General features: G+C 49.7%; 2 protein-coding genes across 4 annotated transcripts in view; one reads left to right on the top strand and one right to left on the bottom strand.

Moving 5' to 3' along the window:
• Window positions 1–5,759, top strand: part of Fam83g (family with sequence similarity 83 member G) — a 31,467-nt gene extending 25,708 nt beyond the window's left edge. For both annotated transcript variants that reach the window (XM_046420630.1, XM_058572161.1), the window contains exon 6: window positions 2,969–5,759. In XM_046420630.1, coding sequence (XP_046276586.1) covers window positions 2,969–3,337 — 369 coding nt within the window. In that variant the 3' untranslated portion in view covers window positions 3,338–5,759. The remainder of the gene's footprint in view (window positions 1–2,968) is intronic.
• Window positions 1–24,211, bottom strand: part of Slc5a10 (solute carrier family 5 member 10) — a 65,598-nt gene extending 41,387 nt beyond the window's left edge. Inside the window, exons 1-9 of one of the 2 annotated variants that reach the window (XM_046420644.2) lie at window positions 24,003–24,211; window positions 13,710–13,781; window positions 13,206–13,310; window positions 12,818–12,877; window positions 11,995–12,099; window positions 5,370–5,475; window positions 5,022–5,102; window positions 4,731–4,925; window positions 3,419–3,624 (exon numbers count right to left, since the gene is read on the bottom strand). In XM_046420644.2, the coding sequence (XP_046276600.1) occupies window positions 3,419–3,624; window positions 4,731–4,925; window positions 5,022–5,102; window positions 5,370–5,475; window positions 11,995–12,099; window positions 12,818–12,877; window positions 13,206–13,310; window positions 13,710–13,781; window positions 24,003–24,116 (1,044 nt within the window). In that variant the 5' untranslated portion in view covers window positions 24,117–24,211. The remainder of the gene's footprint in view (window positions 1–3,418; window positions 3,625–4,730; window positions 4,926–5,021; window positions 5,103–5,369; window positions 5,476–11,994; window positions 12,100–12,817; window positions 12,878–13,205; window positions 13,311–13,709; window positions 13,782–24,002) is intronic. The other variant, XM_046420652.1, reaches the window with a different exon arrangement.
• Window positions 24,212–26,337: the final 2,126 nt, after the last annotated feature.

Here is a 26,337-nt window from a genome sequence, read left to right as displayed (position 1 = left end):
CAGGCGTGGTGGTGCATGCCTGTAATCTCAGCGGCATGGGAGGTTGAGACAGGAGGATTTTGAGTTCAAAGCCAGCGAGGTGCTAAGCAACTCAATGAGACCCTATCTCTAAAATACAAAAAAGGACTGAGGATGTGGCTCAGTGGCTGAGTGCCTCTGAGTTCAATCCCTGACACTCACTCCCCCCAAAAAATAAGAGGGCTGGAGATATAACTCAGTGGTAGAATGCCTCCAGTATGGTATAATCCCTAGCAATGTCAAAAAAAAAAGAGAAGGGGAGCTGGGGATGTAGCTTAGTGGTAGAGCACTTGCCTACAATGTGTGAGCCCCTGGGTTCCATCCTTAGCACTGGGGGGAAAAAGAAAAGAAATATATATATATATATATATGTGTGTGTATATATATATATATATATTTATGTGTATATATATATATATATATATATATGCATGTGTATATATGCACATATATGCATATATATATATATATATATACACACACACACACACACACACATGCATATATACATATTTTTTTTAATGTGGACTCTCCCGTGGTTTTTCATGTGTTCATAGGGTTGCACAACCTATAACTCTGAAATGTATTTTTTTTTTTCTGTGCTGTTCCACAGTTTAAATCTCTTCTGCTGTCTGCAACTCAGAAGCAGGAGCTATCTGTGATTTAAACTTCTTTTCCAAGTATGCTCATTCAACAGATAGTTCCCAGCACTGACCCCACAGGTGTGCCTCTCCTGAGACATTCATTAGAGGAAGAGTGTTCACAGGCTGCAAGGCAGCTGATTTCTGTCCTGCCTCTCTGCCAGCTTGCTGTGACTTGGAACCAATTCTTGCCTCAGTTTCCCCATCTGGACAGTGAGGGTATTAGAGGAGGTTCTGTCTAGACTCTTCTCTCCTCTACTGTCTGTGACTGATTGCAAGAGCCCCGAGGCCTCAGTGTCATGCACATCTGTCATCTTTCATCATTGACACGACTCATTGTTTGTCTCCATTATTTCATGCTGTGCTCCAGGACAGGGACTGTCGCCCCAGGTGGAGATGCTGAGGCTCAGTTTCCATGAGCCACAGGGATGCTGCTGTGCGTGGCTCCTCCACCCCTGAGTGTCAGGGACAATGTGTGGACCGTCCATAGTCTCAGTGGGGAAACTGCCTCATAGCACCTCTCACAAGGGACATCAAGTCCTAGCCTGGTCCTCCCTCCCTCCCCGGGATTGGCCTTTTCAGCTCCCTGACCCCATTTCTATCTGCAGAATAGGTTACTGCTGCCAATGCAGGGATTGCTGCAAGGACTAAGTGATGTCACTGGTGTGGACGGCAGAGCTTGTGCCTGTCTGGTCCAGGGCCTTTGGTAGATGTGAGTTCTCTTTCTCAGGATTTTTTTAGCCTTTTCTTAGGGTGTGGCCACTAGCTAGTCATGGCTGACTACAAAGACTTGCAGTCCCTGTTAGGATTGGGGCTGTTGCTGTTGACCGAGGGGAAGATAACTCTGGTTCATACCATAGCATCAGCAGGGGACAGTTTGGGGAGCTACCAGAGCTGGAAGGACCCTAAGAGTCATTCCCATCTGTGCACCATGTGTACATGAGGCTCAGGAAGAGGCAGTAGTAAAACCCAGACCAGGCCAGGACTTTTCCTTCTGGCCCTTCTGCCTCATTTGCTGTTGGTTTTTGTCTCTGATCACAAAACTGTCACCTACTCATTGTGGATGAGGCTGGAAACAGTGAAAAGTTCATAGAAGAAATGAAAAGCCCCCACGGACCCAGCATGGAGAACAGAGCATAGGCAGACCCCTGGGTCCCCAAAAGTCTCCAGGGGCTAGTGTGGGGCCGCCCAAAGACTGGGGAGCCTTGAGTCAGACCTGTGCCCGGAGCTGGACCAAGACCCCACAGCCTTCAGGCAGACCCAGCCCAAGGGGAGGAAGACGGGGTGGACCCTTTTTGGGTCTTAGGCTCCTTATCTGTGCAGTGAGGCCCATCAGTCCTGACCCCAAGGACGACCTTCATAGAAATTCTCCTGGATGACATCCCACTCGGAAGCCTGTGCCGTGCCAGGTCTTGCCACATGGAAGGAGACAGGAGGTAGCTGAGATATAGGGACTCAGCCTGGCAGGGGTGCCCATATGCCCTGCTCACCCTCCACTGCCATCTTTCCTCTAGTCTATTGCCCACCTGGGCTGGCCCTGAGCCTTCCCAGGGGAGCTGGGCAGACATCTGCCATGGGCCACACGTTCCCTGGAAAGTCCAGGCATATTGCATAACTGATGTGGGCATCTAAGGGATGTGGGGTTACAGATGGGGAAACTGAGGCCCAGCTTCCCAGGGCCTCTGTCACTTCCAAGTCTGTGTCACTTCCCACTGTTAGAACCCAGGGAGAGTCATTGGGCAGTCACTGATGGAGCCCCTCTTGCTCAGGAGTCCCGGAAAGTCACTCCACCCTCCACGTCTACCTCTGTGTCTGGGCCTCAGTGTTGTAGCCTGTGAGTGGCCTGCCCGCCTCACAGGGAAGGCAAGAGGTCCCCAGCTTGTGCTCCCAGGACAAGGCCCATGGCCTTCAGGATAAGCAGGCAGAGGCATCATCTGCTTTTGCCCAGTGACAGGAAGTGGCTTTTCTGAGGTCACCTGCAGGGTTCATGATGGGGGGGGACCAGAGTTGTCTTCTGCCCTTAACAGAAATTCAGGTCTCCAACAACCCCGTTCGGTGTTTTTAAACCTCATGCAGCCCTGTGCCCAGATTGACAAGGCTTGGTGGGGATGGTGAGGAAATATGGCAGGAGCTACAACCCCAAAGGCAGAATGATTCTGTGTCACAGATCAGGAAACTGAGACGCACAAACTAGTTAAACCCAATTTGTTGAGTGGCCAAGCCAGAAATCTGTTGCTCCAGGTCTGGCCCACCCTGCGTGCCTGGCAAGGGTCCCTGCACAGTCCTTACTCTTTGTTTCTCTCTTCCAGGGCCAGCAATTCCACCGTGATGGCCCTGCCTCAAAGACCCCAGGAGGTCCCCGGTACTGCCCTGCTGCTGATGGCGCCCAGAGCTCTCCCAGGAAAGTGACCCTGGCCACAGTAGGCCCCCAGCACTGGCAGCCCAAGGGCAGCCCAACAGCCCGCATACTGCCCGATACCCGGAGCCCGAGGCCAGCACGAAACACCCGCATCTTGGCTGATAGCAGAGCCACTGAGGAGCGTCCGAGTCCCTTTGGAATCCCATTTTCCAAACTGTCCCAGTCAAAGCACCTAAAAGCCAGGTCGGGGGGCAGCCAGTGGGCCTCGTCTGATTCTAAGCGGAGGGCCCAGGCACCTCGGGACCACAAGGACCCCTAGCAGCCCCGTCCGGGCTGGACCCACCAGAGCCCATGCTTGGAAGGCAGGAAGGTGGAGAGGGTGGGTGTCGCTGGCACTTGCCTGGTCGGTGCACCAGTACCAGGTGGCCATGATGGTCAGGCCGAAGGTCATCCCGGTCCATGGGAGGTCCCCTGTGTAGGGATCCCGGAACATGTGCATGGCATCTGTGCGTGGCAGGTGGCAGGTGGTGTTGGCGATGGTCCTGGAGGGGATGGCCTGGGCATACGCTGCCTCCAGCTGCCCATAACCACCGATCTGGTCGAAAGCTGGAAGGGTTGGGCAGGACAGGGACAGTTTGGTTGGGTGGCCCTGACTCCCCAGCTCCTGCTGCACTTCCTCATCTCACAAATAACATCCTAATGCATCAAACTGGAATTTTTTCTACCTTGCCTTTCCTGGCATTTGGGAAGGTGTGGTGGGTAGAGGGCTTCAAAAAAAAAAGGTGAAATTAAATAACTATTTTATTTGTATTTAAGATAATACTATTAAATGAGCATTTTGCACATGGACACCACTGTGTCCACTTGGCCTGGTGGGAATCACTGCTGGTCTCCAGATGCCTGTGGGCCTCCGATAAGGGGTTCTCCGCCAGGTTTTGAACTGCCCATTCAAGGAAGCAAAACATTTTTTCTTGGCACTCAAAGACTTTCCTGAGGCATCTAAAGTGTTAAATGTCCTGACCCAGGTTCCAAAAGGTTGTGATTTTAGTAGAGCCAAGAATGGTGGCAGTGATGTGGCTCCTCCAAGATCATGCAGCCTGCTGGGCAGGTGGGGCTCAAGCCAGGGGTCTTTCAAGTCCAGAGCAAATCTTTCCCCTTGTTGTTTCTGTCTACCTCGGGGTCAGGACTCTACATGGCCAAGCCCTGGCCTGTCTGTGGTTTGGCCATAGCCGTGGTCACTCCACTCCCATCCAGACTGGGCCTAGCTGTCTGGGTCCCTCATGTGCAGTGAGGTTTGTGGATGTAGGGTCCGTGGGCTAAGAGGAAGAAGCCTGTCTCTGCCCCAAGCCCTGTTCCCCAGCAGATCATGGAAGAGGGAACCTGTTGCCTACACTAGAAGCCGGGCCAGGATCTGTGTTCAGGGACCTATGTGAGTATCAAAGCAAAGGTACAGATGCTACACAAGGCTTAGAGTTTTCAGGATCTCAGATTCTGAGTCTGGAATCTTTAAAGGCTTTCATTCGCCCTCTGTGGGATCCTCCCGGCTCTGCTTGCGTACTTCAGGGACAGGGAGCTCACTACCTCCACCCTACCCCCCAGCCCCTGGCAGCCCTATAAGCTATTCCCAGACTAATGTCATCACTCTGTCTAAATGCTCCTCACCCCTCCCCTGCCTCTAGCAGTAGGTAGCATCACCTTTCAGGATTCTGTACCTGATCTTAAACAATTGGAGGAGACGCCTGGGCAGTGTTGTGGTCTCCTAATTGCTGCCTCCACATCCTCCGGCAGCCCCACCTTGCTGTCTGTCCTGAGCCAGGGCGGCACACGGCAGGCCCTGTGTTCCTGAGTCAGCTCCTTACCCGGCCCACAGCTGGTGACATCTGGGCAGCGGGGCAGCCAGGAGAGGCCTGCAAGGGATGGTTGCCTAGCAGCGCGACCTCATCAGTCCTGCAGGTTGCTGGGGCAGCCCACCCCCCTCTATAGCCATGGCCCCCAGCCCTTACCTTTGACCGCCAAGATGACAGCCCCCACCACCATGATGATTGTCTGCAGGGCATCCGTGTAGATCACAGTGGCCAGGCCCCCTGTGGGGAACAAGGTTACTGGAGGTGGGGTCCCTTGGCCTCAAAGGAGGCAACTTCTAGAGCTCCTGTTGGGGCAGCTGTTCCCAGATGTGCCCCCTACCCTTTCAGAGGTGGGTGAGCAATGAGCTAAAGCACCTGGTTGCACTCCTTGGGGGGTCTCCCCCGGAGCCCACGGTGCTTCCTGTGCGTCTCCTGGCTCTGCCCAAGCCAGTGGTGGGCAGGCCCTCCCTTCAGGCCCCTGCCCTGACCCTGTTAGAGGAGCCATACCTGCAATGGTGTACAGAGCGGTAATGATAAGTGTGAGGATGGTGGAGAGGTAAAAGTTCCACCCCAGGCAGATGTGCACGAAGAGGGCCCCGGCGTACAGGTCGATCTGAGGAAGAAAGAGGTTTGGGGTAGAAGTCCAAGGTTACCAGGACCCGACGGTCAGAACCCTGGCGCTGCACTGACGGGCCATGTGACCTGGGAAATGCCCTCTCTGGGCCTGGATGCCCCTTGGATGAGGGAGGGGAGACCCCTGTCCACCCACCCGCATCCTGGGGCTGTTGTGAGGGTAGGAGGAAGAAGCGGCCTCGGCAGCTGTGAGCCATGTGCAGATGTACCAGGGATGTACTGTCATTAATAAAGTCCAGGGTGGCCAATGCCCACCAGAAAGCATGGTGTTGTTGAATTTGGTCACTTCCCAATGGATACAAAAGAGCCCTCTCCCCTAGCTTCCTAGAGTGACCTTAACAAGGAAGAGTCCAAGAGGAATTCCTGGGAAGGCTCGTGAAGACTAGTGGGCCTCAGAAGACAGGTGCTGGGGGTGGGCGGGGAAGCAGAGTGGCTTATTGTCCACTCCTTCCCGTGAGGTTGGATCTGAAGCCAGAGTGCTCACAGTCATGTCACAGGCTAGGGCTGGTTAGAGGTCTGGGCCTACAGCTGCACTGTCCCAGACATTGGGCCACATGCGGGTAGGAGTCTCAGTCTGGGGTTAGGCAGCCTCGGTGCCGGAATCAGCCTTACAGACCATAATCCCATTGGGACCCGGGGCCAAATAATGGGCTTCACCTTGCTCCACCCCTGTTGCCATTCTGTGTTGGCTCAGTAGAGGAGGGGATTGCCTGAAATATAGTGTTGGGACCCTGAGAAAGCTGGGACAGGACTGTGGGTCACTGGAGCCCCCAGCTGTGTGGAACAAGTTTGCACAAGACCTGGTCTTCCTAGAGCCCAAGAGGCATGGATCCTAAGTCCTTTGATCTCCCCCAGAGCCTGGCCCAAGTTGGAGCAGCCAGCACTATCTTGAGCCAGGGCCCGGGGACCAGAGCCCCTGGGACAGAGTCCCGGTAAGAACAAGATGGACTCCAGAGCCCATGTTCCCTACACTGCTTCCTCTGGCTCCTCCTTGCTCCTGGAGAGTACAGCCATTTGGGCTTGTGGCTTTAGCGGTGTGCATGAGTGTACATGTGAGGGGTGGTTCAGAGAGAGATTGGGGAGGGGGAGGTTGGCCTCCAGCCTGAGCCGAGAAGCCCAGAAATGCTAACCCTAACCCTTCCTTGAAGGATTCTTGAAGTCCTCACCCCATAGGACGAGGAGAAGTTGAGGCCCCAAGTCAGTAAAGGGACTTCCCAAAGCCAGACCCTGGGACAGGAGGTCTCTGGAAAACCCACTGCAACAGACTGCCTGCCACTGCCCAGCTGCCCTACAGCTGCTGCCGAGAACCCCTCTGGACCCCAGATCCCTGGAATGGAGCCCTGGTCTGTGCACCTGGTCTCCAGGTCCTGGTCACACCAGACTCACCACCCAGCACTTTTGCCGACTCTGGCCTCAGCTCACTAGCCCCATCTGCCCTGGACTGTCCCAGTCTCTGCCTCTCATTTTCAAAACTCACCATCCCAGACCCACACCTCTGCCCCTGGTGGATAGTCAGTCCTCCCTCCCTCCCTTCCTTCCATGGGAGCAGGCTTTCAAGAGCGCTGAGGAGTGGGGAGGACCTTAGCTGAATCCTCTCTGTAGGACCCTCCATGACGTAGGCCCCCCAAGGGCACAACTCCCTGTAACCCCAAAAAGTCCCCTGGTGAGGACCTGCACACATCTATTCCTGCCTGACTCTCTGTTGCAGCCCAAGCCCTCTTTGCTGAGGGTCCAACAAGCTTCTGCCTGGTAGAAGCTAAGACCCACATGGCCCTGGGTCTGTGTTCCTGGTCTGCTATGTCCCAGCCATACAGTTCTGAGCAGGTCACTTCACCCCCCCTAGCCTCAGTGGCCCTCATCTGTAAAATGCAGCAGTCACTTCTGCCAGACCAGCAGGAGCAGTGGCTTCTCCCTCTGCATAGACCTCCCCAAGAGATGCTCTAGAAAGCTAAGCAACCTCCGAGGGGGCTTCCTCCTCTCTGGCCCAGGGGCAGCTGCAGAGTCTAATCGAACCCCCTGAAAACATGGGTGGAGAGACCACAGTCAAGAGTTTGACCAAAGTCAAACTCACCCACTGTGGCATAACCCTGGGAACCAATCAAAAGGACAACACCAGGCAGCTGCATCCCTGTAGATAGGACACTCTCAAGGACCTCACTCCACCACCCAGCATGACCAGAGCCACTGCTCAGACACATGAGAAAGCTTCAGGATGATGTTCAGGGTCCCGACTGGCCCACGCTCAACCCCACCACTGCCCTGCTTCCTTCCAACATGTCTGCCTGTAGAGCGCCCCTGTCCCCTCTCCCTCTATCTTATACCCAGAGACTCTGCTGGTCCTCCGCATCCCCAGTTGTCCCCAAGGAGACCTTCGTCTACTTGCCACCTTTGATAGATGACAAGTGTTCGTGTCTGTAGGCACAGTCCTGAGCATGGTATTCAGAGCCTCATCTAATGCTGTGGCCCTCTGGCGGGTGGCTGTGATGGCCAACTGCACTCCTTAGATGAGGACACTTCGGCACAGAGAAGTTCATATCTTGCTCAAAGTCCATGAGCAGCATGGGGGCTGATCTGTGGGGCTCCCACAGCTTGGAACTCTAAGCTTCCCAGGTTCTGGGGTCTTCACTCCATTTCCCAGTTGGTAGACACTGTCCCCTACAAGGTGCATCAGCAGCCAAAGGCTAGAGACTGCCTGGTGTTTCTGATCCCTTCATCTACTCCCTCTCCCTGTCCCCACCTGGCCACCATGGAGCCCTGCACTGATATTTATGAATTACTGCGTGATTGATTATCCTATTAAGTTGTCTGTCCCCTGTGTCTCCTGCCCAGGACCTTGCTCATTTCTTTAGAGACGATCGCTGTCTCTTGAGGACTCAGAACAGAAACTTCTGGCCACGGCTGTGGATTCTTTCCCCAAACACTCCTGCACTCTTCCCTACCCACTGTGCTGCCCTTGGAGACCCTCACTGCTTCTTCCTGTACTGCTTGTTCTGGAGGAAACTCAGGGCATGCCAGCATTTACACCACACAAGGAATAAAGACCACCTGCCCTGCCCAGCCCCAGGCTCTGTGTGCTGCTGGCTACCCCCTATCTGTCCCATCATGCTCCCCTTTTCCCCATGCCCCTTGCACTCCAGCCCCACCAGCAGCTCCCTGACTCCTTGTGTTTGCCAAACTCTTGCCCAGATAATGCAGCAAAGCTTGAATGTCCACCCCAGAGCGCCCCTGTCCCCTCTCCTCACTATCACCTCCCGAGTTGGCTTCTTGGCTCAGATGTTCACCGTTGCTGTGATGGTATTGCTCTGTCCAGGCATCACACCTATCTGGAAAGGGCTCATTGGGCTGGCCTGCTCACCCAGAGCCAGGCACACAGTAGGTGCACCATAGGTAAGCATGCTTCCAGAGATCAGAGGAAACTGCAGGCCAAATCCAGACCCACCTTATTCTACTATTGGCCACTGCAGCAGAGTTGAGGAGTTGGAACAGAGACTCGATGGCCCCCAAATCCCCAAATATTTACTATCAGGCTCTTTGTAGAAAAAAAATGAGCCGACCCTGGCTTATGTTAACTTATTCAGTTCCAGGAGGTGTGCCAGGCACCAACTGGGGATGCATCAGGGAACAAAGAGAAAAAATGGGGGAGACGGACAATAGACATTCTAAGTCAATGATTCTGTGTAAGAATAGGAAGGAGAGAGAAAAGGTAAGGGAGCTGTCTCCCTGGGGCAGGGGTAAAGAATTTAAAAAGCTTGAGAGAGGTTGAGGGAGCCAAGGGCACAGCTGGGGAACAGGGCTCCAGGAAGAGGCCACAGCAAGTGCTAAAGCAGGACTAGGCCTGGCAGGTTGGTGGCAGTGCAAGGAGACCAGAAGGAGAAGAGGAAGAGGTGAAGCTGGTGGGGTTTTCAGTCCAAGTGGCATAGGGTATTTTGCCTGCCTTCCCTATTTTCCAGAAGTTAAATGTCTGGCCAGAGCTCACGGTTCCTCTAGATGAGCATGGTGGTGATTCTCCATACCCTCCCATGACAGGTCCTCCTGGCAGGCAGGTGCCCCCGCCTGAGGGATGGCTGCAGGCCAATTCTAGGACCTCTGTCCAGACAGGCTGCACCTGGGATGGCTTCTGGATGGGCGGACACATGAGATGTTCCTAAAGCTCAGCCTGGTGTGGTCAGGACCTCTGAGGGCCCGTAGAATGCGTGCACTTCAAACAGCTTCACTCCAAAGCCAGGAGCAGGGCAGCCCGAGTCCCCTCCCAAGCCAAGACCAGCAATTAGCCTTGCTTCAGCTTCGCCCTCTGCCTCATCTAGGCAGCTCCCGCGTTGGTTCCGAAGCCTGGCCTTGATGTGACTGCTCACTCCTCTTTTCATAGCTGGGTCCTTTGAGTCACCCCATCACAAGGTGGAACTTGGAGTGCCACATCCTGGCTATTTGAGGAGCAGTAGTGTCCTTTGGGCCTGGAGGCAGAGACCTGGGTTCTCACAGAACTCTGCCTGGTGGCAGTGATCTTGACCCGGGGTACAGTGTGGGTCTCAGCGGTCACATCTGAACATGGGGAGGAAGGGAGGAAGGGAGGGACGCCTGGAGATGGTAGTCTCCAAGGAGCTCTTCCCTCTGCTGCTCGGGAAGTTCCACCTTAGCCACTCACTTGAAGCCAGCTCCATGTGACATCTACTCTGTACTGCATAGATGTCAGTAGGGTAAACACAGGGGCGGTGATGGTGAAGCAGCCTTGTGCCCACAGCTCACCTTCCCTCCTTCACTAGACTCCTCCGGGGCCCCCCACATGCCTCCCCTCCTCTGTCTCTCCCCTGAAACCCATTCTCTGGTTTGCCTCAGTCTCCAATACTCCCTATTACCTCCCTTCCAGTTTCTCTCTCTCTCTCTCTCTCTCTCTCTGGTTCTGGGCAGGGATTGAACCCAGGGACACTCAGCTACTGAATCACACCCCCAATCCATTTTCTATTTTTATTTTGAGACAGGGGTCTTGTTATGTTGCTTAGGATGTCACTAAATACCCCAGGCTGGCTTTGAACTTGTGCTCGTCTTGCCTCAGCCTCCTGATTCACTGGGATCACAGGCCACTGGGCCTGGCCCAGCTTTTCTCTTCCCTGTTTTCCTATCTGATCTCTAAAGCATCTGACTGAGAGTGGCTGTTAGAATCTAGGCCTCCTGATCCGGCCACCCCCAGGCACATCGTACACATGGCCCCGTCTCCCCTTTAGCCATTCTCCTCTGCTCTTCCACTACCATCTCTTTCTCTGTTGGGGCTCAATTGAGATGCCACCTGCTGAGTTCCATCTGGCCGTGCCTGTCCTTCCTATTTATCAACCTCACTGTAGTGAAGCCCAGGGCAGGCTGGAGACAAGGTGTTATTTATTTCTGTATCCCTGGCTTCCAGGGAGGTGGGATTCAGGAAAGGGATAAGAGGAGGAAGAGTAGTAAAATTCAGAACTTGGTCTCAAGGGCAGCCCAAGGCCAGGTCCCTCCAGACTCGAAAGGAATCCCTGGAGGAAGAAAACCTACTACAGTTCTCTCAGAGTATCTAGTGAAGATGGTGGTGTGATGCTTGCTGGTGAAACTCCCCCTAAACCAGACCACAGTAATAACAAGATGCTCTGAGGACCTCCCCCAGCCCCAGCTGCTGGGTGGTCCCCCAGCACAGAGCACAGGGGGAGGTCAGGCTGAGGCTGCAGAGGGGACACCAAGGAGGGAGAGCAGCAGACCAATGCCCAGTCCTACCACAGACAGGGCCCCTTGAGGGCTCTGGGGACTCTCTCAGTGTTCTGTTCTCAGGTAGTCCCTCTCCCCACAGCTCCTGCTGACCAGAAGGAAACTGAGGCTCACTGTGTCAATGAGGGCAAGGCCAGGACACTTGTCAAGGTCGCTACCTTAGCCCATATCAGGCAGCCCCAACTCAAGCTTGTTCAGAAGCCTGGATGCCCCCAGGAAAGTTAAGAGAAAGTCTGAAAGTCTGGTAAGAGGCTTGGGTCAAGTTCCTTTCTTTCCTGGGCCTCTGTTTCTCTATCTGTAAAATCAGGGTCTTGGACAGGGAAAACACCTCTGATCACCATCCCATTTAAGGTGGGATTATTGCTCTTTAATATTCACGGATCCAGGCCCTGAGGGAAAGCTGAAACCACCTGCTGCCTCCAGCAGTCTTGGTGGAAAGCAGGAGGTCTCCTGGGTGCAGTAGCAGAACCTGCCGGGACCATGCAGGCTTTGGGCGCCCTCTAGTGGGAAATCCTGGCTTACTTTGCTGCTGGTTCCAGAGAAGATGCCCAGGTCTAACCCCTCCTGTTCAGCCCCACTAAGGCAGGATGATGTCCTAGACTGGCTGTGTGACTCTAAACAAGCCATGGGACTCTCTGGGCCTCAGTTTCCCTAGCTGTTCAACAAAGCAGTGATGAATGAGGTGGATGTCAGGTCCGTTTCAGGGGCCCCAGATCAGGGATGTTTCCAGGATACGCTGGTAAAAGGTGGGGCTTGGGGGGGGGCAACTCACCGATATCTTGGTGAAGACAGACAGCAGCAGGGACAGGACAGACAGGTACATGCGTATGCGCTGGCCTCCAAAACGTTTCTGAATGTATTCAGGCAAGGTGACAATCTGGGGGACATACGGGCAAGAAGAGCTAAACACTCCCCAGAGACCATGACAGGTGTCCAGGGCAGGGGCCCATCCCAACCGCTCTCCCTCTCCCTGGACACACAAAGTGGCCATGATCCTCTCGAGAGCAAGGCCAGGAAACTTGCTCCTTACAGTCCCAGCCCCAGGCCCTGAATTCTAGGCTGAGTTTAGACAGGTTGAGGTTGGCTCTTCAGGGCTGAGATGAGGAATTGATTGTAGGAGCCACAGGTGGGAACAGAGGGACAAGTTTGGAGGCTGTTGCAACAAATCCAGAGGATCTATGATGAGGCTGGACAGAGAAGATGGCTGTGGGGGCAGAGCAGTGGGGGAGCATGGAGGTGGAATCCACTGGATTTGGTGGCTGCAGGACTGGGGTTGGGGCTAAAGGGGTGGGTGGAGTAAGGGATAGTGAAGGCAGGTGTGCCACCCAGCTGTTCTGCCCAGTGCCACCCTGCTATGCCACCCAGGTGTGCAGTCCAAATGTGCCACTCAGCTATACTGTCTAGGTGTGCAATCCAGGTGTCCCACCTGACAGTGTCAGGGCAGTAGAAACTAGTCACAAAATAAGCAGGCAGAGGTCTAAGCGGGACGGCCTTACCCAGCTGGTAAAAATCTCAGCTGGTCTAATAGGAAAAACCCAGCTCTGAGGGTTCACCAGCTGGTCACAGAGGCTGGGGAGGACGGGCCCACCACTCACCTCTGAGGAAATATAAATGGGCACGAATATCCACGCCAGAGCCAGCAGCACGTACGTGGCCTGCGGGGATAGGGGAGGTAAAGATCATGTGTGCAGATCCCCAAAGCCTTGCCCCTGAGACTTCTAGATGACCCAGGGACCCCAGATCCATCTGACTTGTGAGAACCTGGGTGGCCCCTCCCTGTCTCTGGGCCTCTGTAGGCAGATGGGTAGGGCCAAGGCCCAAAGCCCCCTTCCGGCCACGCTACAGCATCCCAAAGACCATGTTGCCCAAGGAACACCACTGCCCAGAGCCTGCCTGGACAATGGCTGACACGTCCAGCCAAAGTTGCTGGACTCTCTGGCCCAGCCCTCCCACAGGCTGCACACGCCCTCTCCACGTGCTCACATTCCACTCAAAGCCTGCCACAGCCAGGCCTCCCGCTGCACCAGAGCCCGCCAGTCCAACAAAGAGGCCAGAGCCCTCACTGCTGGCGAACAGGGAGGCTCCAATCTGGAGGAGGAAAGAGGAAAACCAATCAGCACAGGCTTCAGCCACCAGCCCCAGCCTGGACCCAACAACATCTCCTTTTACATCACAGCCTAAGTGGGGCCCCATTTCCACTGAACACATGAGACAACGCCCAGGGGTATGCGTTGATGTACCAGCCACACTCGGACTTCAGGGACTACCCTTTATGCAAATTCCATCTGCTTGACCCTACCCGCCTGCCCCCAGTTCGAGGATCTCCTGCCAGCCTTTGGCCTATCCCATGGAGCTGAACCTGGGCAGTGACCTTGGATTAGGAAGACAGTAAGGTGATATCAGGGATGCAGGTGCCAGCTGATCTAAGGCCAGATACAGCCCCACGGACAAAGGGAGGGTGTGTGTGAAAAGTCAGGGTTCACTCACTGGCCACCACGTCATGTCTCGGCCTGCCAGGAAGTAGCCATCCACTGTGCTCCTCCTAGCTTGACAAGATGACTGCAGGAACAGAAAGAAAAGGTGAAAATTGGAACCTTGTGCATTGTTGGTAGGAATGCTGAATGCTGCTGTTGCTAATTTAAAAAATTAAGCATAGGATTGCCATGTGACCTAGCAAATTCCATGCCCAGAAGAACTGAAATCAGTAGTTCGCAATCAAAACTTATCTAGAAATGTTCGTTAGTAGCATTATTCAAAATAACTGAAAGTGGAAACAACCCAAATGTCCATCAACTAATGAGCAAATAAATAAACTGTGGCATATGCTTACAATGACAATTCGGTCAGCGAAATGAATAAAATTATCCCGCTCCTGACACCAAAAAGGGGAGGGGAGTAGCTGGGCACGATGGCACATGCCTGTCATCCCAGCGACTTGGGAGGCTGAGTCCGGAGGATTGCGAGTTCAAAGCCAGCCTCAGCAAGGGCAAGGTGCTGAGCAACTCAGTGAGACCTTGTCTCTAAATAAAATGCAAAATAGGGCTGGGGATGTGGCTCAGTGGTTGAGTGCCCCTGAGTTCAATTCCCAGTACCAAAAAAGGGGTGTGGGGGGACTGGAATGAAGTTCCAAAACAAGCTATAACTTGGATTTTATGCTAAGTAAAAGAAAGCACACATGAAGGCCACATATTATATGATTTCACTTACATGAAATGTCCCAAATAGGTAAATCCGTGGAGATAGAATGTAGATTTCCAGGGGATGAGGAATAGGCAGACTAGGGAGTGATGTCTAATAAACACAGAATTTCTTTTTGGAGCAATGAAAATGTTTTGGAGCTAGATAGAAGTAATAATTATACAATTTAAATGTTCTAAATGTCATGAATTGAACAGGTTGATACAGTTAAATGGCTCAGGGTGGGGTACTGAGGATTGAACCCAGAGTCACTCTACCACTGAGCTACACCCTTAGTCCTTTGTATTTATTAAAAAACATTATTGGTGCCTTATATTATACCTAATGGTGGGATTTGCTGTTAAATATTCATAGATGTACACAATGTAGCCATATCATTTGGTCAATATCCTTCCCCAAACATTTAAAAAAAAATTTTTAGTTGTAGTTGGACACAATACCTTTATTTTATTTATTTTTATGTGGTGCTGAGGATGGAACCCAGGGCCTCGCACATGCTAGGCAAGCGCTCTACCGGTGACCCACAACCCTAGCCCCAATTTTTTATTTCTTATTTGGAGACAGGGTCTCTTGCTAAGTTGCTGAGGCTGGCCTCGAATTTATAATCCTCCTGCCTCAGCTTCCCAAGTCACTAGGGTTACAGTAGTTCTGGAGGTTAAAACCACAACACCTGCTTCTGCTCAGTGCTGAGGAGGGCCTTGTGGTAGAGGGCATCGCGATGGCAGGAGCATGTGAGAGAGCAATCCCGTAGTGAGGCAAGATGCCAGGGAGCAGCTCAGGGCAGGCTCACTCCTTCTATAACCACCCATTCTCATGAGAACTGACTGCACAAGACCAGCGTTAATCCCTTTTGAGAGCAGTGCCCCCAATCACCTTAGTACTTTGCACTAGATCCCACCTCTTTGATCATGATTATAATCATTCTTCGGAATTCTTTGTCTGATATTTCATCTACTTCAATATCCTTGGGACCAGTTGCTGGTGAATTATGAACGTTAGGAGGCGTTGTGTTACCTTGATTTTCCACATTTCTTGTATTCCTCTGTTGGGTTTTTATGCATCTGTTGGGATGGATTTCTCTTCTACTCCTGTGTGGGGGCCTTTTTAGGGCAGAACCCCATCTTACCAAGGTGTCCTAGTGTGATCTAGATTGAGATCCCCTCGCAGGGGTGGTATCCACAAACTTTGTGTTAATCTTCTGTTTTTTTTTTTGTTGTTGTTTGTTTGTTTGTTTTTGGGTTTTTTTGTCTGTGAGTAGAACCCGAGGCCCCCAAAAAGTTTGAGTATCATTAATTTGTGTGTGCAGCGAGGTGCACTTCTTTTGGCTGAGTTTGGTTCATCGGCAGAGTCTCTACCCTGTGAACCTGTGTCCTTGTAGGTCCCCAGCACTTCACAGAAGAGGGGAAACAAACAATAGCAACAACTGATGCAAAAATAAAATAAAAATACAGCATTCAATACCAGGTTCCCACTATGACATCTACAACATTGATTATCACAAAAAAAAAAAAAAAAAAAAAAAAAAACAGGAATGGCGGGTAGACTCCACCTCTTAAAAGTTCCACCAACTGAACACCACCACACTAAGGACCAAGCCTCCAACACATGAAGCTTTGGGAGACTAACCACACCTGAACCATGTCAGGGAGAAAGTCACACGTGGCTGGAGGCTGAGAGAACCGCAATGAGGGTGTACCCATCACCTTGATGATCCTATGGACCCCTGATCACAGTGCACCTGAAGCCTTCCCTATTATCAGACTTCTCTGTATTTCTGCACTTTGTTCTTAGAGCTCATTTGAAAGTGGTTTTTTAAAAATCACTCGTTAACAGATACCTTCATGATTGCAAAAGTTCTGCTCCAAATCTCTCCCTCCAGGGCAGCATCTCCTCCTTAAGGCTATCGTCCTTGGGCTCCCTGAACTGTACCATTCAAGCATCTGTGCAGAGCTTCACCTGACTGGCTTGCTCGGTCTGCTTCTGAACTGTGAGTACTTGGGCTGCCTCTGTGGGAGGCAGACCCAGGACCCTCCCCGTCTTGTTCTTTTCTGCATGCTCTGTGGCCAACAGCACCCAGCTCAGCCAGTGTGTTCTGCCTAAGGGCCAGGGAAGAACCTCCACAGCTCTGATGATGGGGGCACGGAGCTACATCTCAGAGGTGGGAGAGGCAAGACCTGGGCAGCAAGGGTACCCAGAACATCCTTCTTAGGTGTGTTCTTCCAGATAAATACCCTCCCTGGGCTGGCTGGGAAAGCCTCTCTCCTCTTCCCTTCTCTATGTCTTGCTGACCTCCAGCACCTGGTCCTCATTTTATCTCCCCCAGAAAACTGCCACCACCTGTTCTGCCCTCTACACGCATACCCTTCTCTGACTTTGTAGCCTTCAACTCTTCCAGGAATGTAGAACATTATAGAGCCATCCCCTCCTACCCACAGGGTATGCATCCCAAGACCCCCAGAGGAAGACCCCCAGAATATGCCTGAGACCACCGTTGGTCATTGCCCTATATATTCTATGTTTTTTCATATACACAGACACTCCTAATATGTTTTCCATCTTCGATAAGCATTGTGTCATACTGTGGCTATAACTTTTGAGGTGTGACAACAAAACTAGTAAGAATTTACTTTTCTCCACAATTCATGGACGCAAGGTTAATTTTTTAATATTTTTAAAATTATTTTTTTCTTTATATATGACAGCAGAATGCATCACAATTCTTACTACACATATAGAGCACAATTTTTCATATCTCTGGTTGTATATAAAGTATGTTGACACCAATTCGTGTCTTCATACATGTACTTTGGATGATGATGTCCATCACATTCCACCATCATTGCTAATCCCCTGCCCCCTCCCTTCCCCTCCCACCCCTCTGCCCTATCTAGAGTTCATTTATTCCTCCCATGCTCCCTCTCCTTACCCCACTATGAGTCAGCCTCTTTATATCAGAGAAAACATTCGGCATTTGGTTTTCTGGAATTGGCTAACTTCACTTAGCATTATCTTCTCCAACACCATCCATTTACCAGCAAATGCCATGATTTTATTCTATTTTATTGCTGAGTAATATTCCATTATGTATATATGCTACATTTTTTTAAATCCATCCACTGAAGGGCATCTAGGTTGGTTTCACAGTTTAGCTATTGTGAATTGTGCTGCTATAAACATTGATGTGGCTGTGTACTAAACCAAGGAGAGGGATAGCTGGGTCAAATTGTTGTTCCATTCCCGATTTTCCAAGAAATCTCTGCACTGCTTTCCATATTGGCTGCACCAATTTGCAGTCCCACCAGCAATGTATGAGTGTGCCTTTTCCTCCACATCCTCGTCAATACTTATTGTTGTTTGTCTTCATAATAGCTGCCATTCTGACTGGAGTGAGATGAAATCTTAGTTTTGATTTGCATTTCTCTAATTGCTAGTGATGATGAACATTTTTTCATATAGTTTTTGATTGATTGTATATCATCTTCTGAGAAGTGTCTGTTCAGGTGCTTAGCCCATTTATTGATTAGGTTATTTGTTATTTATTTATTTTTTTGGTGCTTAGCTTTTTGAGTTCTTTATATACCCTAGAGATTAGTGCTGTATCTGATATGTGAGGGGTAAAGATTTTCTCCCAAGATGTAGGTTCTCTCTTCACCTCACAGATAGTTTCTTTTGCTGAGAAGAAACTTTTTAGTTTGAGTCCATCCCATTTATTGATTCTTGATTTTAATTCTTGAGCCAAAGGAGTCTTATTAGGGAAGTTGGGGCCTAATCCCACATGATGGAGATTAGGGCCTACTTTTTCTTCTATTAGATGAGGGTCTCTGGTTTTATTCCTAGGTCAGCAAAGTAGCAGGATATAAAATAAACACTCATAAATCAAATGCATTTCTGTATATCAGTGCCAAATCCTCTGAAAGGGAAATGAGGAAAACTACCCCATTTACAATAGCCTCAAATAAATAAATAAAATACTTGGGAAAACTTAATGAAAGAAGTGAAAGATGTATATAATGAAAATTACAGAGCCCTAAAGAAAGAAATCAAAGAAGACCTTAGAAGATGGAAAAATATACCTTGCTCTTGGATAGGCATAATTAATATTATCAAAATGACCATACTACCAAAAGCACTATACAGATTTAATGCAATTCCAATCAAAATCCCAATGGCATTCCTCATAGAAATAAAAAAAGCAGTCATAAAATTCGTCTGGAAAAATAAGAGACATTATAAAGAATCCTTAGCAGAAGAGTGAAGCAGGTGGCATCACTATACCAGACCTTAAACTATACTTCAGAGCAACAGTAACAAAAACAGCATGGTATTGACACCAAAACAGACTGGTAGACCAATGGTACAGAATAGAGGACACAGAGACTAACCCAAAAAATTACAATTATCTTATATTAGATAAAGGTGCCATCATAGCATGACTGTGGCTGTTGCCTGATGTCCCCCTTTCCCCCTGTAGCTGGTATTTAGCTGGTCAAAAGTTTCTGTATAATAAAAAATGGATTTTCTAACTTCAAAAAAAAAAGTGCCAAAAACATGCATTGGGGAAAAGATAACCTCTTCAACAAATGGTGCTGGGAAAACTGGAAATCCATAAGCAACAAAATGAAATTAAACCCCTATCTCTCACCATGCACAAAACTCAAACTCAAAATGGATCAAGGACCTAGGAATAAAACCAGAGACCCTGCAAGATTAATTTTCTGAAGATCTTATCAATTTCAATGCTAGATTTTTTTTTCCTTATTGAGAACTTTCACTTAAAAGGAGCACATTATGGCTTCTCTTTGGCATGTACAAATTGCCAGCATCACTACTCTTTTTTTTTTTTTATTTATTTTTTAGTTTTCGGCGGACATAACATCTTTGTTTGTATGTGGTGCCAGGCGAGCGCGCTGCAGCTTGAGCCACATCCCCAGCCCAGCATCACTACTCTTGTGCTTTGGGGCCATCATTAAATAAAATAAGGGTCACTCCAACACAAGCACAGTAATACCATGACAGTTGATAAGGTAACTGAGACAGCTCCTAAGCAACGAATGGGCGAGTGTCATAGAAATGCTGGATGAAAAAATGAGTCACCTTTTGGGTAAGATGGAGTGGGACAGCCTGAGATTTTGTCACACTTCTGAAATTACACACAAATTTAAAACTTACAAATTATTTATTTATGGAACCACCCACTTAATATTATCAGATCACAGGTGATTGAAACTATGGAAAATGAAACCTCAGATGAGGGGGGACCATCGTAGTTTGCAACAAATTTTCATATCTGTTGTCTCCTGGATCCTTGCAACAGCTTTGAGAAGTGAGTGGCACTGACACCCACATTATGTATTTGAGGAAATTTAAGCCCAGGGAGGTTAAGTAACTTGCCTCAGGCACAGGCCTGCAAATTGGGTTGGGTTCCCAACCACCACAACCAAGCAATTACAGCAATAAAGCAAGTGGAATGATTTTTTTTTGGTTTCCCAGTGCATATAAAAGTTAACGTTTAGGGCTGGGATTGTGGCTCAGCGGTAGAGCACTCCCCTAGCACGGGCAGGACCTGGGTTCGATTCTCAGCACCACATAAAAATAAAGGCATTGTGTTGTGTCCATCTACAAAAAAAAAAAAAAAAAAAGATTATCTCTCTCTCGCTCTCTCCCTCTCTCTCTCCTTAAAAAAAAAGTTATGTTTACACTATTAGGTGAACAATAGTATTATATCTAAAAAACCAATGTATATGCCTTAATTTAAAACACTTTATTGCTGAAAAATGCCAATGATCATTTGAGTTTTAGCAAGTCCTAATCATTTGCTTTTGGAGGGTGCTACGGTTTGGATACTGAATGTCTCCTTAAGGCCCATGTTTTCTTTTTTTTTTTTTTAAACATTTATTTATTTATTTTTTTAGTTATTGGCAGACACAACATCTTTGTTGGTATGTGGTGCTGAGGATTGAACCCGGGCCGCACGCATGCCAGACGAGCGTGCTACCACTTGAGCCACATCCCCAGCCCAAGGCCCATGTTTTAAGTGTGGTCCCCAGGGTGCTGCTATTGGTGAGGCCTAGTGAGAGGTTCTTAGGTCATTGGGGATGTGCCCTTGGAGGGGATTGTAGGATCCAGATTCCTTCCAAAGTCCTCATCTTTATTCCCTGGCTTGCCATGTATGAGGATTTGATCTACCACCCATTGCCACCATGACGCAGGCCAAAAGTAATGGGCCAATTAATCATAGACTTGAAACTCCAAAACTGTGAGCCAAAATCAACCCTTTTTTCTTTATAAGTTGGTTATCTCAAGTATTTTGTAATAGTGGTGGAATACTGAGTAACGCAAAGGGTCTTGCCTAGATGTTGGTGGCTGTTGACTGATGGATAAGGTGGTGGTGGTAGCTGAAGCCTGGGGTATCTGTGACAATTCCTTAAAATAAGACAACAGTGAAATTTGCCATGTCTGTTGACTCTTTCTTTCACAAAAGATTTCTCCTTAGCATGTGATGCTGTTGGACAATATTTCACCCACAGTAGAGCTTCTTTCAGAATTGGAGTCGATCCTCTCAAACTCTGTTGCTGCTTTATCAATTAAGTCTGTGTAACATTCTAGATCCTCTGTGGTCATTTCAACAATGTCCACGGCATCTGCATCGGGCGGGCGGGGGGGACTCCATCTCATGAAACCACTTTGTTTGCTCATCTATAAGAAAAACTCCCTGTCAATTAAACTTTCACCATGAGATGGCAGCAGTTTAGTCACATCTTCAGACCCCACTTCTAAAATCTCAGTTTTGCCACTATCCCCCCATATCTGAGTTCTTCCTCCATTGAAGTCCTGAACCCCTCAAGTCATCCACGATGCTTGGAATTGACTTCTTCCAAATTCCTGTTACTGTTGATATTTTCGACTTCTTCCCATGAGTCACAAATGCCCTTAATGTCATCTTGGATGGTGAGTCCTTTGAGGTTTAATTGATTTTTCTCAGATCCAGCAGAGGAGTTACTATCGACGGCAGCTAGAGCTTCAGGAAATGTACTATTTAAATAAGAATTGCACGTCAAAAGTACTCCTAGAACCAGGAGCTGCAGAATGGATGTTGTGTTCATAGGCATGAAGGCAGGATTAATCTTGTTCCTCTCCCTCCCAGCTCTTGGGTAACCAAGGGTGATGTCAGTCAATCATATTATGGAAAGGATCTATTTCTTTTCTGAGCTGCAATTTTTCAAGTGTGAGATTAACTAAAATACTCAGTAAACCAGGATGCACACCGATGTCCCTTCATCTGGGCTTTGTGGGGGGGCAGAGTGGCAAGCAAGCATTCCCTTGGGGCCCAGGATGGCCAGAGTGGTAAGGGAGCATTGGCTTCAACTCAGGTCACCAGCTGCATCAGCCCCTACCAAGGAGTCAGCCTATCCTTAGAAGCCAGGCGTTGACTTCTCCCTGCCACGAGAAGGTGGCATCTTCTTCTAACCTGAGGCTGTTCCATCTCCATTGGCAATCTGATGTTCAGAGCAGCCTCTTCCACCAGCTGTGTGAGCTGGATCCTCCACATAACTGGCTGCAGCTTCTCCATCAGCACCTGGCACTTCTCCTGGGCCCTGGGTGTCATGGAGACAGCTCCTCTCCTTAAACCCTAGAAAGGGTTTGCCTGCTTCTAGCTTCTCTACTGCAGATTTCTTGCCCTCTCAGCTTCACAGAATTGAAGAGTCATGGGTCAGCCCTTGGTATGCAGTGGTTGGCTTGATCTTCTACCCAGACCTCTCATCCTTTCTCCATATCAGCAACAGCCTGATCCACTCCTTGTTCGTGTGGTCCCTGGAGTGGCGTGCTTAATTTTCTTCAAGCGTTTTTCCTTGGTGTTCACGACTTGGCTGGCAGCTTGGCACAAGAGGCCTTGCTTTCACCCTAGTTCATGCCCTCCTTACAGAGCTTAAGTATTTCTAGTTTTTGATTTAAAGTGAGAGATGCACAGGGCTTCTTTTTACTTGAATACCTAGAGGCCATGGAGGGTTATTAACTGGTCTCATTTCAATTCTGTGTCAGGAATAGAGAGGGAGAGAGACAGGGAATGTCTGGCTGGTGGAGCAGACAGAATCCATTAAGTTCGTCATCTTATCGGCAAAGTGATGGTGCCCCAGTTACAATAGTCACATCAGAGACCCTGATCTCAGATCGCTGTCAGAGGTACGATAGCGATGAGAAAGATATTTCAATAATTACCAAAATGTGACACAAAGTGAGCACACATGCTGTTGGAAAAATGGTGCCTTAGACTTACTTGCTCAAAACATGTTGCCAAACAACTTCATTTGGTAAACAACAACAACAACAACAACACTTTACCTAGGAAGTGCAATAAACCAAGGTATGTCTACACAGAGCAGAGCCAGGGCCAGAAACCAGAATCACCAATGGCCATACGGGGCCACTTGGGATTTAGTATTCAATCACTTCATAATTAATTTCAGTTACTGCTGCTGCTAACCACTACCACAACCACAGGACTACGTCCGCTACCACCAACCACTACAATCACCATCACCATTCCCACCATCACCACCACCACCACCTCTACCACCTCCAACCACCATCACCATTCCCACCATCACCACCACCACCACCTCTACCACCTCCAACCACCATCACCACCACCACCACCTCTACCACCTCCAACCACCATAACCACCACCACCACCACCACCACCATCTCCAACCACCTCCAACCACTTCCAACCACTTCAACCACTCCTACTGGTACCCCTACTAACGTTGATCCAATGGCAGCAGCAGGGTCCTCTCCCATGCAGGCCCCTTTTATAGGAGACCTCACCCTAGAAGGTAGATGGTGACTCCATCTTACAGATCAAGACCCATCTTACACTAAATCCCAGAAAACTGGAGAGGACATGGCAGATCCCCTATTCCCTAGCCTCTTAGACCAGGGATTATGGAAGAGAAGAAGGAGCACTCATTTTTCTTGGGAAAATGTCAGAGCTCTGGGATGCCACCTGGGAACTCTGGGGTGAGGAGGGGAGCCGACCTCTCCCAACCCTAAATGAGGGTCAGTGAGGTGAAGCATGGCTCACAGGTGTCATCTCCTTACCTGGTGGGAGAATCTCAAAGGTCAGCGTCACAAACATCCTAAAGAGGAGCTTCCTCCTGTCAGGCAGACCTCCTAAGGCAAATCCCAGCCTCCCGCAGCCTCAGCTTCTTCAACTGCACATGAGGTTCGTCTTTTCTGGGGGCCGTTTGTGGATGGGGTACGGGGAAGGGCCTGCCCCTGTGCCTGCCTAGTAGGGACCCTGCTGTCATTATAATCTGCAGATGGGGTCAAATCACCTGTCTCTTATGGAGGAAGAGAAAGGACTTATGAACTAGGGTTTTCCTGGGGAACTCATTAAAAATGAAGATTCCCCAGGCCCTCATGGTCCTCCCTGCCTTAGGATTCTGACCCAGCAGCTCTCAGGTGCAGCTAGATTCTATTATCCAGACAGTGGGCAGCAGGCCACCAGGGGAGACCGATGAGACCTAGTTTGCCATCCCGAGCAGCCACCCTGAGAGCCTGGCTCCCACAAGTTCTCTCACCCATATGCCCACGGCTACATTCAGGGCAAAGTAGACAGCGATAACAACGATGTCAGTCATGCTCAGTTGTGGTCCGGGAGCATGGAGGTCGCTGGTGGAGTTGTCAGCCATCATTCTGTAGCAGGTGCCAGCTCCGAGCCTGAGTGACTAAGGACAAAGCAGGTTGGAAAGGGCTTTCTGACCAAGAATGAATTGATCATTAAACCAAAGGAAGACAGTGGCATCTCCAGCCCACAACGTAGCTGCGTGCAGAGCGACTGCTTCCAAGTGCACTTCTGTCTCTTTCGCCCCCCTCCTAGGGGGCCAATCCCAGAGCGCAGGAGTGCGGACAAGGAGTGGAGCAGCAGGAGGGGCTTCCTGAAACTCAGAGGGAGTTGGGGGGAGAAGAAAGGGAGCTGAGTGGATCTAAAACTCCCAGAGAGCAAAGGCCATTGCCTAACAGATGGTTTGGGCTATATTTAATTTGTATAAGAAGCATGGGGAGTTGTTCCCTTTGGGGACATCACTGTGATGGGAAGTTATCAGAATGAGTAGACTGAGATAGGCTAGGAATGGTGGCTCCTGCATCATGCTTCACTTGCAGCAATAATGGCCCGGTCTCGGAAGTGTCCCCATGTCAGACAATAAGTTCTGTTGTCAACATTTCAGTTCTTTTCCTGGTCCAGTGAGACAGGCCCGAGCCTTTCCATCTGATCATCCATTTAGCACCCTATGACCAACAGGGTGGGGCACCCACTATTTATCAAACCCTGAGGACTTTGCTTCACTTTTCTGTACGTGTCCCTCCCATGCCATGCTCAAGGCCACAACACAGCATAGGTGACATCTCATCCTAGATAAGGAAACAGAGGCCAGGAGACTGGGTCATCTGAGTCATCTGTCATGACCTAGCCATTCAAAGGGGTAGAGCTGGATTCAGCTGCAGATCTGGCTCCAAGTCTCCACCGTGGTGACAATGACAGCTCTGGTTCCATTTGCATTCCATCAAGGCTCCATGCTGAATCTTCATTTTTAATGAGTTCCCTAGGAGAACCCTAGTTCGTAAGTCCTTTCTCTTCCTCCATGCTTAAATTCGTGTCTGGGGCTGGCTGGCCATATCACACCTCTGTGTAGCGACAGACTTTGCTCATGGCTTTGCAAAGTATTTGGAGTTTAACCAGACACGGACACGCAGTACTTCCAGAAGTGTTAATGAGTGAGAGGCTATTGCCGGGAACACCCTGGCCTGAAAATCCAACTGTGCCGTTACTTGGCAACACTGAGGGGGGAGTAAAGGTTAATCCTTCCCATGTAGGACCAGAAATGGGAGTGGGGAATGAGTCACTACTGATAGTAAATCTCAGGCAGGCTCCGCTCACCCTTCCCTAGCTGCACTTGCCTTCAACCAATGAGTTTCAGATGAGGTTGACTTCCAAGCGATTGCTTCAAATGTATTGTAAATCAAAAGCTCAATTTGCAATGATCTGAAGGACCCAGTTGGGTCATATACAGATTTATTAAATATGTCTCATTGAGATAAAGTGCCTGAACCAATAGCATTTCATCTGCTCTCCTTGTTGAGTCTCAGAAGGAAATAAGCCACTTACCGATAATTGTACTGTCTTCCAATCAAATGTCCTATGGACAGGAAGCTGATTCTGCCCTGAAGTACCGAGACAGGAAGAGGATGGCAGAGGAAGACCTGTCCACATCTGCAGGGGAGAAATGCCACCCCCACCCCTGAGCCCAGCCACAAGCACATGCTCTCACCCCAGGAGACTGGGTATGATCGCACTGGGGACCCAGCCCTGCTGATTGACTCGGCCCCAAAAAGATGAAGATTCTCTTAGCCAAGAAACCATCCTTATCACATGTTTTAGTCTGTTTTCTGTTGCTATAACTAAACACAGGCTGAGTAATTTTTAAAGAATAAAAGTTTACTTAGCACACAGTTCTGGAGGCTGGGAAGCCCAAAGTCAAGGGTCTGTATCTGGTGACGTCCTTCTTGTGGTGTGGACTCTGCAGAATCTGGAGGCAGTTCAGGGTTCCACATGGTGAGAGGGGTGCATTCAAGAGTCAGTGCTACATTCTACTGTAAAATAAATAAATAAAGTTAAAAAAATGAGTCAGTGCTAGACCCACCTTTAGAACAGCCCCACATTATGACCTAATCACCTCTGAAAAGTCCCACATGGTCCCACCATTACCATATAACTTTGAGAAATTAAGCTTCTGTAACTTTCAAACCAAAGCACCATGCCACTTTAAGTTGCATATATCCCAAGAGAAAAATCCCCTGGACTTGGGGAGAACCCTTTCCCTGGACAGGAAGTGGGGTATGCAAAGCTGATGGGGC

Source organism: Marmota monax, unplaced genomic scaffold (genome assembly GCF_021218885.2).
Source record: "Marmota monax isolate L192 unplaced genomic scaffold, Marmota_monax_Labrador192_F-V1.1 WCK01_AAM20220418_F8-fsc00397, whole genome shotgun sequence".
In the NCBI taxonomy this organism is placed as follows: Eukaryota; Metazoa; Chordata; class Mammalia; order Rodentia; family Sciuridae; genus Marmota; species Marmota monax.
The sequence above is the reverse complement of the archived record's forward strand: the minus strand, read 5'-3'. Positions and strand labels throughout refer to the sequence as shown.